Source organism: Cajanus cajan, chromosome 1 (assembly GCF_000230855.2).
Source record: "Cajanus cajan strain Asha chromosome 1, NIPB_CcT2T_4, whole genome shotgun sequence".
Classification (NCBI taxonomy): Eukaryota; Viridiplantae; Streptophyta; class Magnoliopsida; order Fabales; family Fabaceae; genus Cajanus; species Cajanus cajan.
The window spans coordinates 34,211,780-34,230,552 of NC_138517.1; the positions used below are offsets into that span (position 1 = coordinate 34,211,780).

Below are 18,773 nucleotides of genomic sequence, written 5' to 3' on the forward strand. Positions count from 1 at the left end.
GTATTCTTGGGTTTTTGAGCTATTCTCTGCCCTAGATATCTCTCCGGGAGCCGATCCGACGAAGTTCTTGAGTCACGAGCCATTAGCTTGAGATTCGAACAAGTCGAAGGGAAATCTCTCTGATTTCCATAGTAAAAATTATCTTTAGGGGAAAGGAGCGAGCGGACGTGTAGTGGGAAGGAGCGCCAAAAAGCCTCCTAAACTTCGTTTTGAATATATAAAAGCCCGCTTCGAAGGTTTCTTTCTAAATCCTTTCTTTTACTGCTCTTATTTATTGCTTTTTGATTGTTGCATTACACGTTTAAAGCTTTCATCATGTAAATATTATATCTATAATCGTTTCTAATAAATAGGGGTAATCTAGTAATTTTACATTGTTATTTATGAAATAATCCGTCATAGGGAACCCGAAAGGGGCGTTGTGGGGTGCTAACACCTTCCTCGCACGTAACCGACTCCCTTACCCGACTCTGGTTGTAATGGCCCAAGTTGATTTATGAAAATCAATTGCCTTATATCTTTTTCCAATGTTTTGAGTAAAATATTGGTGGCGACTCCAAGAACCCTTCTTTTTACGAAAACCACTAATCCATGGAGGGTCCCGCTTGGGATTAACATGGATTGGTGAGAGTCATTTAAACAAAATTGTTAGTTCGATGAGGTCTCAGTTTGAGAATAAGTCGTTCTAACAATCCATCATTTTTTCCAAACTTTAAAAGAGTCCGACCATCGTCGCTAATGCCAAGGTCCGTTTCGGCGGGTGGCGACAATCCTCAACTCTCACCGGTATGGTTTCTACTGTCAAGTTTTCCTTAACTTCAAGATGATCCGACTCAATCACATGCGAAGGATCATGGATGTATTTTCGAAGTTGAGAAACATGGAATACATTATGAAGATTTGACAAATGTGGAGGTAAAGCGATTTGATAAGCCACTGTACCGACTCTCTTAAGAATTTGATACGGACCGATGAAACGAGGTGTAAGCTTTTTAGACTTCAATGCTCTACCAACCCCAGTCCACGGAGTGACTTTCAGGAATACATGATCTCCTTCTTTGAATTCTAAGTCCTTCATCCTCTTATCAGCATAACTCTTTTGTCTACCCTGGGCTGTTCTCATTCTATCTTGAATTAACTTAACCTTCTCTGTGGTTTGTTGTACTACCTCCGGTCCTAAAACAAGATTATCTCCCGGCTCACACCAACACAAAGGTGTTCTACACCTCCTACCATATAGTGCTTCATAAGGTGCCATGCCTATGCTAGAATGAAAACTATTATTATATGTAAACTCTATCAAAGGTAAGAAGCTATCCCAACTACCCCCTTGATCTAACACGCAGGCTCTAAGTAAATCCTCTAATGACTGTATAGTTCTCTCAGTCTGACCGTCGATTTGAGGGTGATAAGCTGAACTAAGTCTAAGCTAAGTCCCCAATGCTTGTTGCAAACTCTCCCAAAATCTAGAAGTAAACCTAGGGTCTCTATCTGAAACTATGCTAGATGGTACACCATGCAATCTCACAATTTCACTAATGTAAAGCTTAGCAAGTTTCTCTAGGGAATACTTAATATTAATAGGTAAGAAATGTGCCCACTTGGTCAATCTATCTACAATCACCCAAATAGAATCGTGCCCTCCAACAGTCCTAGGCAAAGCAACTACAAAGTCCATGGAAATGCTATCCCACTTCCACTCTGGTATACTCAAGGGTTGAAGTAATCCTGAAGGTTTTTGGTGTTCTACCTTAGCCTTCTGGCATACTAGGCAAGCACTCGCAAACTCCTCTATGTCTCTCTTCATTCTAGGCCACCAAAACATCTTCTTCAAGTCTTGATACATTTTGGTTGAACCTGGATGGAAACTAAGTTTGCTTTTATGCCCCTCTTCAAGTATCAAACGCCTAAGGGTAGCCTCACTAGGTACACACACACGGTCACCAAATCTTACTACTCCATCGCTACCCAATACAAACTCTCCACCACTACCTCCTTCTATCGCCTCTCGCCTAGCCACTAAGAATGAATCCTCTAACTGAGCATCTCTAATCTCCTTCAACATGTCATTACTTACACGAATCATGCCTAATCTTATGCTACTAGAGGTAGTCTCACAAGCTAAACTTAGATCCCTAAACTGAGCTAGAAGGTCCATCTCTCTAATCATCAAGGAAGATATGTGAAGTGATTTTCTGCTTAAAGCGTCCGCTACGACATTTGCCTTACCTGGGTGATAACTCAACTCAAAATCATAGTCCTTCAAGAACTCAAGCCATCTCCTTTGTCTCATATTTAACTCTTTCTGATCGAACAGATACTTAAGGCTCTTATGGTCGCTAAAAACCTCGAATTTAGAACCATACAAATAGTGTCTCCAAATCTTTAAAACAAATACTACAGTTGCCAATTCAAGATCATGGGTAGGGTAATTTCTCTCATGGATTTTCAACTGCCTAGAAGCATAAGCTACTACCTTTCCCTCTTGCATCAACACTCCACCTAGCCCCATCTTAGAAGCATCACAATATACTACAAAAGGTTTATTAAGGTCAGGCAAAACTAGAACTGGTGCACTAGTCAATTTTTCCTTAAGGGTTTGGAAACTAGTCTCACACCTACTATTCCATACAAAGGGAACTCCCTTTCTAGTCAATTCAGTCAAAGGCAATGCTATCTTAGAAAACCCCTCTATAAACCTCCTATAATACCCAGCTAGTCCAAGGAAACTTCTAATCTCGCTCACAGATTTAGGGGATTCCCACTTAAGCACAGCTTCTACCTTAGAAGGATCTACACCGACCCCCCCCCTTTGAAATCACATGACCTAAGAAACTCACCTTTTCTAACCAGAAATCACACTTAGACAATTTAGCATACAACTGTTTCTCTCTTAAAATCTCAAGTACTACCTTTAAGTGCTCTTCATGCTCCTCTTTAGTTTTGGAATAAATGAGTATGTCATCTATAAAGACAACTACAAATTTATCCAAGTACGGATGAAAAATTCTGTTCATATAATCCATAAAAATTGCAGGAGCATTAGTCACACCAAAAGGCATTACAAGGTATTCATAATGTCCATATCTAGTCCTAAATGCAGTTTTGGGTATGTCCTCCTCTTTCACTCTAATCTGATGGTAACCTGACCTAAGATCAATCTTACTAAACACACATGCCCCCACCAGTTGGTCCATAAGGTCATCAATCCTAGGCAATGGATATTTATTTTTAATCGTTACCTTATTGAGTTGGCGGTAATCTATACACAATCTCATGTTACCATCCTTCTTCTTCACTAATAGGACAGGTGCTCCCCAAGGTGATACACTAGGTCTCACAAACTTCTTCTCTAACAGCTCCTCTAGTTGTTTCTTAAGCTCGGCTAACTCCAAGGGCGACATCCTATAAGGTGCAGCTGAAATGGGTCCCGTCCCCGATATTAAGTCTATGGAAAACTCTGTCTCCCTCTCGGGTGGTAGATTAGACATATCCTCAGAGAACACATCAGGGTAATCGCATACTATAGGTAATCTATCCAAGACAGCGCTACTCTCAGAACTCAAAGAAGCTAGTAACATGTATACCTGGGCATCTTCTCTCAGAGACACCGCCACCTGGTTGGCAGTCAAAAAGTCTTTGCTCTTTCTCTCAAGGGGTTGACCAAAAACAACAGTTTTATCAGCACAGTTCAAAAGAACATGGTTGGAAGATAACCAGTTCATACCAAGAATGATGTCTAGCTGACTCAGAGGCAAACAAATTAAGTCAACTAAGAAGTCTCTACCATTAATATGAACAGAACAATTCAAGCATACGCCGGACGTAGAAACTGACCCACTAGTTGGCGTCTCCACACTCAATACAAAAGGTAAGGAAGAAACAGGCAATCTCAATTTGGAAACACAAGCATGTGATATGAACGAATGAGTCGCACCCGAATCAAACAATAAAACTAAAGGAATTCCAGCAATGAAACACATACCTTGGATCAAGTCGTCGGATTGAGCGGCGTCAGTACCACTCAAGGCAAATACTCTCCCTGTAGCTTTCGGCTTACTGGCACTGCCGCTAGCAGTAGCACTCCTGCTGATACCGGTACCCCGACTAGCACTAGCACTCCCCCCAGCCTCTCCACTAGCCGTCATTGGTCCTTGCTGTGCACGAGGACAATCTCGAGAAATGTGCCCCCGCTCATTACATCTGAAACAGGTGACCTCCCTATCCCCACATTGATTAGCTCGGTGCCCTGGCCTCCCACACTTGAAGCAAGTGAAGGAAGGAGTAGAACCAGTACTCCCAACTCTAGATGTCTGGCTCGTGGATGGAGCTTGACTCCTCCTATTCACTGAACCCTCACTACCCCCGTTACAGTTTGAATTTCCAGCAGGACGAGAGTAAGGCTTACTCCTGCTAGAAGACCCATGGCTGCTCTGATTCCTTACAGGCCCTCCACTTTTGTAGTGAGCAACTCTAGCCCGATTATCTTCATCATAAACTCTGCACTTGTTCACCAGCTTGTGGAATCTAGCAATGCCCTGGTAGTTGAAAGCTTGCTTGATTTCCGGTCGAAGACCACTAATAAATTTCACACATTTCGCTTCCTCATTTGCAACACCCTCATAAGCGGGACAGAATCGTACTAGTGCCTCAAACTTGGCCACATAATCTGCCACAGTATCATCCCCTTGCTTCAGCTCAAGGAACTCCACCTGCTTTTTGTTGCGAATATCTTGTGGGAAATACTTCTCCAAAAATAACCTCTTAAAATTATCCCACGTCATCGGAGTACCCTCAACAATCATCCTCTGGTAGGTACTCTGCCACCAGATTCCAGCATCTCCAGACAACATGAAGGCAGCCAAAGATACCCTCTGTACCTGTGGACATTCAATAGCTTGGAATATCTTCTCCACCTCAAAGATCCAGTCAGCAGCACCATCCGGGTCATATCCACCACGGAAGGTAGGTGGATGGTTCCTCTGGAACCGAGCAAGCCAGTCCACTTCTTGATGTTGGTTCAGGTTGCCTACAGCCTGAGCCATAGCCATCAAGGCCTCAGCGATAGCACGATCATTCCTACCTCCCCCAGACATCACTTTTCTGATTCACAGAAAAGTAGAGAGTCAAAACAAAACAAACCAATTAAAACAATCATCTCAGTTAAACAACATCACAGCACAACCCACAGAAACATAGCAAGCTCATAACTCAAGGCCGAATGAATCGACCTGCTCTGATACCACTAAATGTGACACCCTTCTACCCCATAATAAATAAGTAACAACAATAAGAATAATTCAATAAATATAACATCAAGAAGGGTCCACATATTTTAATAAAAACTCATAGGTTCACAAGTCTTGAAATAAATAGAAATAATAATAATAATAATAATAAAGTTTTACTCTTAAAAGAAAATTATCAAGGTCTCTAAAGAAAATGAAAGGAATCCAGAATTTACAAATATAAGGTGAATATAAAACTCTTAAAAATAAGTCTCCTCAAACGACAAATAACAATTCATAACTAAAGCATCCTAAATTCATGCCCCAATGTCACATCCTATCAGAGCAGAACCCTTTCCCTTTAGAACTCAACACTATGAGTGTCTTCATCTTCACCTAAAAGAAAACCACATAAAAACAGGACGGTGAGAGATAGATAACATCATATATGAACATAGAGCTACCCAATTCCCACCCCACACCGTGCACCAAAATATCATCATTAAATATAAACAACAAATACATCTCATATAATTACCAAACATCATTTTTTTTTTCAATCATACAAGCTTTCATACACATGCTCACTATATGCTCATACACATCTCCTCTCCTAAGAGTCTCAACTTGGCACTCTGCACAATGGGCGTACCTCGTCAATTCCCTTAGTTTTTGCCAATGCGGGCATACCGTTCTCACACCCTCCCAGGGCCGGTATGTTGCACGGTTAAACACCCAGCGGCCCGTGCAAAGGCAATCCACTCACCGTTAAACCCTCTATGGCCAGTGAGCTGCGCAGTTAAACACCCAACGGCCCACGCATGGAATGCCTCCCGTCATGGTCCCCCCTATCTCAACCCCTCTCTGGGCCCAGGGTCCAATGCAATATAGCCACGTCTGGCTTCTCAAGCACCACATGCAACTCATAAGTCTCATGCAACTCATGCATCCCACGTAACTCATAATTAATGCATCTCCATTATATAACATCATCACATGTCAATAACAATCCATGCAATATCATCCTCACATGCTAGGTACCTATCATTAAGTTATCAACATCATAGATCACAAATTTCACATAATTCTTCACACACATCACAATATCTATGACATTCAGTTAATAATTTAACCATAACTCGAGCTATACATATCCTTTCTAAGTGATCCCAACTCCATTAGAATCCTAACATCAATATCTACAACTTTCATGAAGAACACAAATCCTAATAAAGTCTTTTAGGTTACCATTCAGGGCTCACAAAAATTGATGTTGTGGTTCGCACACAGATTGGAAGGCTCAAATTGCAACTCACATAAAGTGATCAAATATTAATATCTTTACACGATTCTTGTGTCTAAATGGTAGCCCCAGATGTGTAGTTTCTAAAAAAACAAACGGCACTCGATTTGGATAACTACACAGAAAGATATCGCAAAATTACAAACGTATGTCGGGGTCCCGACGCCAGACGCCCAAAACTGGCGTTGAGCGCCCAAATCTCTGCCCAGACTCCCCTCTGTGCAATTAAACCTGCGTTTTACGAGTTCCAACAAGGTTTTTACCAATTTTCACTACTTCTACACCCCGTTGGTTCAGTTTAACTCCATTTATATTCTTCATACGTTCCAAATCAATCCATACACATCTCAAGCCTCAAAAATTGGTTTCCATTGGTTTTACAAAAAAAAATCTAAACTCTTCTTGACACATAAAATTCAAGTCATCAAATTTAAGGATAAAGAATTAACAAGAAAGCCCCAATGGAATTCAAAGACAATTCAAGAAATAAGTTCTTCCAAATGAATTAAGAATTTAGAACATCGATTGCACAAATAATCGTTCATAATTTTAAATAGAGTTCCTAGAGGGACTTAGGGATTGCCCTCACTACTCGAACACCCCTATATTCACATATGAAGAAACCCATCCCCCCGTACCTTAAGGATGATGAACGAAGGCCAACAGAAGAACGACGGAGCAATCTGAACACTTTACGCCTTCCTTCAAGAATTTTCTCCTCTCCCCTCTTCCTTCAAGCGTCTGACGTTAAAATGAATATTAGGTAACTGACTACCCCCAAAACCCCTCTAATAATTCCGACTGGGCCAGGCCCATACTCACCCGCCCATCCCCCTCTATTTAATTAAAATGGTAAATAAATAATTAAAAAAAATAAAATAGTTTCAACTTCTATAATTATTTAAAATACCAATTTATTTTCTGCTCTCTAGAATATAAATATAAATAACTACTAGACTCAAGTTTCTCTCGTAAATATAATTATTATTATTTAGAATCTACTGCAATTTTATAAAATTACTAAATAAAATGATATAAATTATTTTCATAAAAATAGTAATTAATTAAAAATTTAGGATGTTACAATGACCGATTTTAAAAGTGGGACTTTTAAAATCGGTCAACGACCGATGTTAAAAGTCCCACTTTTCAAAATTAGCTCTTTTAAAATCGGTCAGAGAACCGATTTTAAAAGTCAAAAACGACCAATTTTAAAAGTGTTTTTTCCACTAGTGCTTTACTTTGTTATTATTACTATATGAGTTTATTGAAATGATATGAATCTGTCCATGTGCTTAAAAACCTTATAAAAAGAGTTTTTAGAACATATTCATGTGTTTTCATAAGAACATGAAGAACTACTAAAATGAAATGGGTTTTATCGATTAAAAATGTCTGTTTTAAAATGTGTAACCCAATTTCATCCAGAAAATATTCATTTTGTTAAAAAAATTGCAAAAAAGGTATATACAAGAAAGAATAAAAAAGACAAAAATATGGAAGCCAAATGTAACACCTTAATTTTCATACTTTTGTGGAGGGTAATTTAGTAACTTTCATATGATTTTAGCAGCCTAGAACAGGTCGTTCCCAAACTAGAACGGGCTGTTTCAACCTTTCAAAAAGACCTATAATTTCTAGCCCGGAACGGGCCGTTCCAACATACTAAAAAGACCTATAAATTCTAGCCTAGAACGGGTCGTTCTCAAACTGGAATGGGTCGTTCCAAACTACCAAAAAGAACTATAAATTCTAGCCCAGAACGGGTTGTTCCTAAACTACCAAAATACCTATATATTCTATCCCAAAATGGGCCGTTCCCAAACTAGAACAAGTCGTTCCAAAAATGGTCATTGTGAGTAAAGATGCAACCCCAGAACGGTCATTCCAGATTCAGAACGGGCCGTTCCGGTCTCTCCTGAAAGTCTATAAATAGCAGCCCTTGGCCTTCCCAAAGGGCCACGACACACACACAGACACATCTCCACTTTGGACTTCTTCTACACTATCTGAAGACTAGAGGGACTCAAAGGAAGAGACTAGTAAGTTACTACTTCTTGAGCGAAGAATAGTGAGTATATTGAACTCACTTATTTTTATTTTATTTATTTTTATATTATTTTTATTTATTTATTTTTTTTAGTAATATTTGTCATTTTAAAAAATAGATTATTTAAGTTTTTATTTAAATTCAAAATATGATTAAGTATCAAAATATAGTGTTAGAATATTCAATATCAATATTTGAAGTATTGTATCAAAAAATTTATTGGAGGAATGGTTAATTAGATGTGACAACTTGATATCTTTAAATGTTTTTCTCCAAAAACAAAATGTTCAACCAAAAAATCTTTTAAGATAATAATATCTATAGCAATAATTATAATTAAAATTTTATTGAATTGACTTTGGTGTACACCTAAGTCAATTTTATATTTTTTGGGTGAATGAGTTGAGACAGTTCAAGAATCCTATATCTAACAAAAATAAAATTTAATTAAAAAATATCAATACACAAATATTTTCTACCAAAGAACTACGTGACTCTAATTCTTCATTACACATGGAGATACGTAAGAGCAAGAAATAAATCTTGTCGAACCAAAAAATAAAAAATATATTATTTCCTTTTTATATAACAATAATAATTTTAACTTTTTTTAATGCATTAGTTAAATTAGTTAAATAAAATATATTTGATCATTTTAGTGAGATAAATATTTTATAAATTATAAATAATTTTTTTAATTAAGTAAAGGTAATCGTCTTAGGAAGAACGTTGTGAGGTGCTAATACTTTCCCCACACGTCCCGAACTCAAAAATCTAGTTTTCGTAGACTATTTTCTATTTTATGGTTTTTCCAATATTTTTCTGTAAAAATAACATTGGTGGCGAATAATTAATTCCAAAGCTAATTAATTTTATCTATATTAATTATTAGTAAAATTTAAAAACTTTTAATTTAACAATTGGATCGATGAAATTCAACACACACCATGAGTTATTGAGCGAAATTACTTTACCAAGAGTTATTTCGTAAATTATTTGATTCCTCCACTCTCTCTCTCTCTCTCAGAGAGAGAGGAGGATTATACAAACACTGGTATAGTGACACCCTTACTACCCCAACATATATATTGTAATAATATAAATAAACTAAGGAAATAAAATTTTCCACATAAGTAAAAGGGTTCACATAAAAACCTTTAGAAACATTCTTCAATATCTAAAATAGTCTGAAAATGAAAGTTGGAAAATAAAACATAAGAGGTTACAAAATGTTTTCAAATTAATAGGTTCAACTCCATATACAAATACAATTCATGTCCTAGAAATCCTCTGCCCCGATCTCACAATATCAGAGCATACCCATAAATCAACTGTTGACATTCTAGATGTCACTCATAGCCCGGATCTTCCTCACCTAAAACATCCACAAGTTATACGGTAAGAAAAGAAAACATCTATAAATATAGCACATAAGAAAACACAACATATTATCTCATTATAGCTTAATATTCATAAATATTTCAACATGTCATATTTCAATCAATCATGCATCGTCATCACGTCATAATTCTCAATCACACCATTCATCACAAATCTTGCACTTCACACTATGCCAAGGTCACGCTACCCAATTAACAATCCAAGGTCGTGCTCACCCCTGATATAACACTGTGCCAAGGTCACGATTCCCCTGTAGCATATCTAGCCCAGGGTCGTGCTCACCCCCGACATGTTATTCAAGGTCACGATACCCACATAACAATCCAGAGTCGTGCTCACCCCTGATATAACACTGTGCCAAGGTCACGTTACCCCTAACCTAGGGCCGTGCTCACCCCTGACATGTTAACCAAGGTCACGATACTCATGTAACATACTCGGGCCGTGCTCACCCCTGATATAACACTGTGCCAAGGTCACGTTACCCCTAACCCAGGGTCATGCTCACCCCTGACATGTTAACCAAGGTCACGATACCCATGTAACAATCCCGGGCCGTGCTCACCCCTGGTCATAGGTGTGAAGAACCACAATCACATCTCATTCACATTCCACACAACATCTCATAGTTCAATTCCATACACGCATCAGATAAGTCCAACATAATGAGTTTCATACATCTCAAGCAATTCACATCTAAGTCATCAATTTCATCAAGTAATATAGAAATAACAATCATAAGTTAATATGATAATCAATGGAATTATCAATTTAATACAATCTTAACATAAATAGTAAAACCCCCAATTGTTCCAAAACCTAGCTCACAGGCACTTTTCTACAATTTCGTTCTCTCTCCTAGATCATCATTTTTACCAATTAATCATATATCCATATTCCTAAATACATACAGAATCAAATAAGACTAATAATTCTTCAAACAGAAATAATTATAAAATTAATCATAATCTTAAGGGATCTTCCTCTACCCAATTCCTCATGTAACTCTACATATAAATAATTCAATTTTCCCTCGTACCTGGATAAACAGCAGTTGAACTAAAACAGGAATCTCTTGGTCTCCTCCTCTAAATGCCCCTTGGTCTTTAGAGAGAAGAAGAGGAAAAGAAGAGAGAACAGCAGAGAATAAGAAGAGAGAATGAGAGATGCGTGAAAATGAGAGGTGAGGGGCGCTATTTATAGGATTTCAGGCTCACCTACCGGAACGGGCCGTTCCAAAAGTGGAACGGCCGTTCTGGACCCCGAAACTACGCAAAATTCTCAACTAGAACGGCCCGTTCCAAAACCAGAACGGCCCGTTCTCAATCCCAGCAAAACGGTCCGTTCTCCCACTAGAACGACCCGTTCTCCAAACCAGAACGGACCGTTCTACTTCTCCAATTTTGGGCATTTTTCTTATTCCAGAACGACCCGTTTCACTTTTGAAACGGCCCGTTCCGGGCAATCAATTGGGCCTCTAGCCCAGCAATTTTGAGCTGTTACAATACTCTCCTCCTCTATGAAATTTCATCCCCAAAATTTTTGCAATGGTAGACTTTTCGCTTCTTACTTTCTAATTCTTATGCAACCTCACTACCTTATTGATGTACAACTCTATCAATTTCACCAAAAGATATCTAAGGGCAAAACAAGTAAACTTGGCGAGCCTATCCACTCATCATCTTACTTCCAAAATGGAACGTCTAAGTGCTACAAAAATTCCTAAAGACTTCTAGCATACTAAACACGAGTATACAATTTCTCTACTCCTCTCTTCACCTTAGGCCACCATGCTTCCGTTGCACCACTCTGATACATCCTCCTAAGGTCCCGATACATCTCATTAGCTCCTAAATATATGTTAAGAGTACTGTTATGTCCGTCCTCTAAAATCATCTTTCTTAATTCAAGGTTACTAAGCACCCAAGTTTGTTCTTGCACCTCAAAACAACGTCGATTTCTACTCAGAAATGGTTATCTATACTTCTACCAATCTTCTCCACTTGGTTCCCTAAGAAAGGATCTGACTCCTAGACTTCTCTAATATCATCCATTAATTCACTAGTCACTTTCAACATAATCAATTCAATGCTCCTAAGGATAATCTCACACACCAAGCATAAGTCTTAAATTCTTCAATCAAACCCAACCCTTAAATCATCAAAAATGATTTATCAGAGGTCATCATAATCAAGACGTCTGCCACAATATTGGTTTTACTTCTATGATCATTTCAAAAGATCAAGCACCTAAGCGTAAGTACACTCGGTATTCATATCAGATCTCTAATTTCACCACTTCGTCTACACCCAAGTCAAACTCTTATCCATCACCTTATCCTATAGCCTTATATCTTGTCAACAAAATGGATCAACTAATTATGCTTCTCCAATTTCCTTCAACAATCCATTCGTTACTCAAGTCATACTTAGTCTCACACTACTAAAGGTAACCTTATAAGCCCAACTTAAGTCTCTAATTTGAGCCAAAAGGATTCATCTCTCTAATCATAGGGGAAGATAAATATAAAGGTTTCCTACACAAAACATCGGTCACCACAATGGCTTTACTCAATTAACAACTAAGTTTGAAATATTAGTCCTCCAGAAATTAAACTATCTCTTTTGTCACATAATTAGCTCCTTCAGTCAACAGATAATTAAGGCTCTAACGATCAATAAATACCTCAAGCTTAGAATCATATAGGCAGTGTCTCTAAGTGTCTCTAAATATTACAACTGCTAACTTAAAATCATAGGTAAGGTAGTTCCTCTCATGAATTTTCAATTACCTAGACACATAAGCTACTACCCTTCCTTCTTGCATCCATGCTCCAACCAACCCATCTTAGAAGCATCACTATATACCACATAATACTTACTAAAATACGGTAGTATTAACACTAGTCAATCTTTCCTTAAGAGTTTGAAAACTACTCTCACATTTGTTATCCCATACAAAGGCAACTTTTTCCTAGTCAATCCAGTCAAAGGTAATAGTAAGCGACCCAGAGAAGTAAGCGACGAAATGCTTTGGGGAGTTAAAAAAATAAGCATAGGTCCAGGAATTCCCGATATAGATTAACCTTTCGAACTACTGCTGAATCCATGGGTAGGCAAGAGACAACCTGGTCAACTGAAACATCTTAATAACCACAGGAAAAGAAAGCAACAGCGATTCCCGTAGTAGCGACGAGAGAAACGAGAGCAGCCTAAACCGTGAACCGCTATCTTAAAAATTTACTCAATAAATTTCCTATAAACTATCCCAATAAAACTCCTAACCTCACTAATTGACTTTTGGTATCTCCCACTTAAGCACAACTTCTACCATAGGTAGATCTACGTTATATCCGCGCAGGAAATTACAGGGCCTAGAACACTCACCTCATACAATCAAAAATCATACTTAGATAATTTAGCCTAAATCTATCTTGGATATATCTTCAAAATTAACTCTAATATGATGATATCACATCTTAAGGTCAATCTCACTAAACACACAACCATTCACTAATTAATCCATAAGGTCATCTATCCTCATATCCACATACATGCATATCAAATCATATTAGAATACCTACTTTAAACCTTCATATATACCATCCTTAAGCATGTACGAATCAATCATCGTTTACTCCATATAGCATGTACATGAACCAACTTTACCACATAGCATCATACAACCTTAAAAGGCCTCTCAATCCACATGACAACACCTTAGAATATCATATCCAAATCAGTTTTCCTCCTTGCATTGCCTAACAACTCAAAACATCATGACACATTACATATTCCATCAACAACTGGTGTGACACCCTCTACCCCAACATACATATACAGTAATTATAAAAAATATAAAAATTTTCATCATTAAAAATCAAATTTCCAACTACGTAAGGGTAAAGAGTTCACATTCATAAACTTAATCCAAATAACATGCCGTTAAAATTACAAAGAAATAAAACTGAATTTTCTAAAATAATTTAATAAGAACATCTTTAAACTAATCATATCTATGTCCCGATGTCACATGTCCTATCAGAGCAAAACCCAACATAGAAGCCTAAGCTTCATCACCAACATCCTCAGCCTCACGCTGATGATCACCTGTATAACAGTCAAAACAGAACAACACGAGAAATGGGAGTGAGAAACATCTCACTCTGGCTCACAGTGTAGAAATATACGCCGAATAGCCAAACACAAACAAAACAAGTATAACATAGATATATTAATAATAACATCACACTCATCCAAGACATAAACCATCACTTTATCATATAACATTAAAAATGTATAAGTATGGACACATACTACATATTATCATGCATGTGGCGCCAGTAAAACATCACATGGCATATTGCCGCTAGCAATACACGAAGAGTAGTCTGGGAGTACATGTCGGGTCACACCCTCTGCGCACTCTCACTAGAAGGATATACTACCAGAGTCTCATCGGGATAGCTAAGCCGCGCAAGATACATCCCATGCACACAATGGGCGAGACTGGGACTTCCAAACCGAGCTATCCCCAAGGACTAATCCCCAAAGCTTTTATACTAGGGGGCCTTCTCTGGCGGTGTATTCCATATCGTACCCTTAAAAACATCTATGCATATGATGCATGTCAATCAAGACTCCATGCTTTTCTCATATCACATTTTCATGTCTCATTATCACTTTTCACATCATCTCATCATATTTATATAGTCATCACTTTTCACATCATCTCATCATATTTATATAGTCATCAATTTTCACATCATCTCATCATATTCACATAGTCATCACTTTTCACATCATCTCATCATATTCACATAGTCTCTACAGAGCATTCAAAATCATATCAAAACTGGTCTATTTTTAAAAATAAACACATATTTATACATTTCATTCAACAAGGAATACATCAGAACAATCGGAAAGCAAAACAGAAAATATTAATATTTTTCCTGTTTCTCATAGGGTTCCCACAGGAACCCACAGAGCACTCTAATTCATATCAAAACTTGTTTATTTTCAAGATTAGACACATATTTACACTCAGCAAATATCAAGAAACACAACAGAAAACTCAGAAGGTAAAACAGAAAACATTTAAAATTTGCCTCTTACAATTATCAATACATTCCCTTAGGGTTTCCCATAAGAACCCATAGAAATCTCAATTCATACAATTAATTGCATATAAGAAAAATAATAAGCAAAACAGATATTGGCAGAAACCCCTCATACATGAGCATACAAAAAATATAGCAAACACAGGATTGGGGGCCAATCCCACTACCCAACATATATTCCCACACCCAGAGCAAGATTTCTCACTCCCCCCCCTTACCTCGATAAGCAGGAGCTGAATCTTGTTGGTCGCCCCCTCTAGGTTCCCCTTCGTCTTCAGAGAGAAAGGAGGAAAAAGATAAGAAAATGAAGAAAATGAATTTTAAAGAGTGCAAAACGCTCTATTTATAGGCACCAGGCCGCGGCCAGAACGGCCCGTTCTAAATCCAGAACGGCCCGTTATGGGCACATAGAACATGTACAAAAATCTCTCCCAGAACGGCCCGTTCTGAGTCAACACTTTGTCCTTTAAAAACACATCCGAAACGGCCCGTTCCCAAAGTGGAACGGCCCGTTCCAGAGCTAAAAAAATCCAGGATTGTTAATTAATAAATAAATAAATAAATAACATATATATATATATCAAATTAAAATAAAATATCAAAACAATTTAAAACATGACTTTCTTCAAATAATAATTATAACAAAATATCATAATTAATAATATTATACAAAATAATTTTCATAAATGATTATTATTAAAAACCTTTAAAACTTCAATCAAACCCATTTAATTAATCAAAATAATTATAAGAAAATAATCTTCATAAATACAAAAATAAATAATAATTATTCATTGTAGTAGTAGAAAAATTCGGGGTGTTACAACTGGCAACAAAAAATGACACCTAAAGAGTTATACTCCTCCACATGATCTCAAACCTATCTCAAAAGAAAGTTAAGAGAATAAGCTATAACTCTTATGAAGACATGAGATTCTAAAAAATCATCTTCTTAGCTAAAAATTCAAAAATCCAACAAATATATTCAACGCTTACAATTAGACTTCCAACCATCAAAGCAACTATAACTGGAGTTCTAGATCTCCGTTTTATCTAATTCTAGTTCCATTAGAAAGATAACGCCCAAGGCTACAACTTTCCTGAAGACTACAAAAATCTAATTCTGTCAATACGATACTCAAACTGGCACAACAAAACTACAAAAAACTTCCTCTACACCAAACTACAATAGTGTATCAACATCTAAGGCCACAAAAATACCTCAATCCTTTCAAACTCACTCCTTTACCTCAAACTCATATCCAAGCTTCTCACTACAATCCTAAACCAAAACAACTCACATACTCCACACAAAAGACTTAGAGTTGAAATAAAATCCTTATGCAACCTAACCCCTAACAAGGTTAATATGCAAGCATCAAAACTTAAGGAAATCACCAACATTCTGCCCTTTCATCAAGAACACTCAAAGCTCTAATGTTGAACACATAACCTCTTAGATTCAATCACTAGAACTATAGCTTTCAGAAAATCTACCAATCGTAAACTCTTAATACACTCGACAAATCAATGTCTCACCCATATTCAAAGTCCTAATAGTTCTAGTTGATTAGCAAGACTTCATCCACTACTACTGGCACATATGCTCGCAATACGAGCGATACCACTCAACCACTACCTCTTACGTAAGTAAGAAGTATCAAAACAAATAAGCAATCATGAATAGCATCAACTAAGCTATATCATGTCTTTCAGCCGAATTCTGAGAAAAAAATGAACAAGTAAGCACAACACTAACAACACAAGGGAAACAACATCATTATCCTCATCATAATGCAAAACATTGTTAGAGTACACACAATTAAATAACAACAAACAAAATCAATCATCATACTAGCATATCAATAAATTCCACAATCAATTCATTCTATCATTCATCTACTAAACAAGCATAGTAGACTCATAACTCACGGCCGATTGGATCGACCTGCTCTGATACCACTAAATGTGACACCCTTACTACCCCAATACATATATTGTAATAATATAACTAAAGTAAGGAAATAAAATTTTCCACATAGGTAAAAGGGTTCACATAAAAACCTTTAGAAACATTCTTCAATATCTAAAATAGTCTGAAAATGAAAGATGGAAAATAAAACATAAGAGGTTACAAAAAATTTTCAAATTAATAGGTTCAACTCCATATACAAATACAATTCATGTCCTAGAAATCCTCTGCCCCGATGTCACAATATCAGAGCATACCCATCAACTGTTGACATTCTAGATGCCACTCATAGCCCGGATCTTCCTCACCTAAAACATCCACAAGTTATACGGTAAGAAAAGAAAACATCTATATATATAGCACATAAGAAAACACAACATCTTATCTCATTATAGCTTAATATTCATAAATATTTCAACATGTCAAATTCTCAATCACACCATTCATCACAAATCTTGCACTTCACACTATGCCAAGGTCACGCTACCCAATTAACAATCCAAGGTCGTGCTCACCCCTGATATAACACTATGCCAAGGTCACGATTTCCCTGTAGCATATCTAGCCCAGGGTCGTGCTCACCCCCGACATGTTATTCAAGGTCACGACACCCACATAACAATCTAGAGCCGTGCTCACCCCTGATATAACACTGTGCCAAGGTCACGTTACCCCTAACCTAGGGTCGTGCTCACCCCTGACATGTTAACCAAGATCACGATACTCATGTAACATACCCGGGCCGTGCTCACCCCTAATATAACATTGTGCCAAGGTCACGTTACCCCTAACCCAGGGTCGTGCTCACCCCTGACATGTTAACCAAGGTCACGATACTCATGTAACAATCCCGGGTCGTGCTCACCCCTGGTCATAGGTGTGAAGAACCACAATCACATCTCATTCACATTCCACACAACATCTCATAGTTCAATTCCATACACGCATCAGATAAGTCCAACATAATGAGTTTCATACATCTCAAGCAATTCACATCTAAGTCATCAATTTCATCAAGTAATATAGCAATAACAATCATAAGTTAATATGATAATCAATGGAATTATCAATTTAATACAATCGTAACATAAATAGTAAAACCCCCAATTGTTCCAAAACCTAGCTCACAGGCACTTTTCTACAATTTCGTTCTCTCTCCTAGATCATCATTTTTACCAATTAATCATATATCCATATTCCTAAATACATACAGAATCAAATAAGACTAATAATTCTTCAAACAGAAATAATTATAAAATTAATCATAATCTTAAGGGCTCTTCCTCTACCCAATTCCCTCATGTAACACTACATATAAATAATCTTGGTCTCCTCCTCTAAATGCCCCTTGGTCTTCAGAGAGAAGAAGAGGAAAAGAAGAGAGAACAGCAAAGAATAAGAAGAGAGAATGAGAGATGTGTGAAAATGAGAGGTGAGGGGCGCTATTTATAGGATTTCAGGCTCACCTACCGGAACGGCCCGTTCCAAAAGTGGAACGGCCATTCTGGACCCTTCGAAACTACGCAAAATTCTCAACTGGAACGGCCCGTTCCAAAACCAGAATGGCCCGTTCTCAATCCTAGCAGAACGGGTCGTTCTCCAAACCAGAACGGCTCGTTCTGCATCTCCAATTTTGGGCATTTTTCTTATTCTGGAACAGCCCATTTCACTTTTGAAACGGCCCGTTCCGGGCAATC

General features: G+C 37.5%; 1 protein-coding gene across 1 annotated transcript in view; it reads right to left on the reverse strand.

The window, feature by feature from the left end:
* Nucleotides 1-1,620: 1,620 nt before the first annotated feature.
* The window catches only part of LOC145954322 (uncharacterized), a 28,308-nt gene continuing 11,155 nt past the window's right edge, over nt 1,621-18,773 (reverse strand). Inside the window, exons 3-5 of the mRNA XM_083068344.1 lie at nt 3,342-5,103; nt 1,751-2,383; nt 1,621-1,665 (exon numbers count right to left, since the gene is read on the reverse strand). Coding sequence (XP_082924470.1) covers nt 1,621-1,665; nt 1,751-2,383; nt 3,342-5,103 — 2,440 coding nt within the window. The remainder of the gene's footprint in view (nt 1,666-1,750; nt 2,384-3,341; nt 5,104-18,773) is intronic.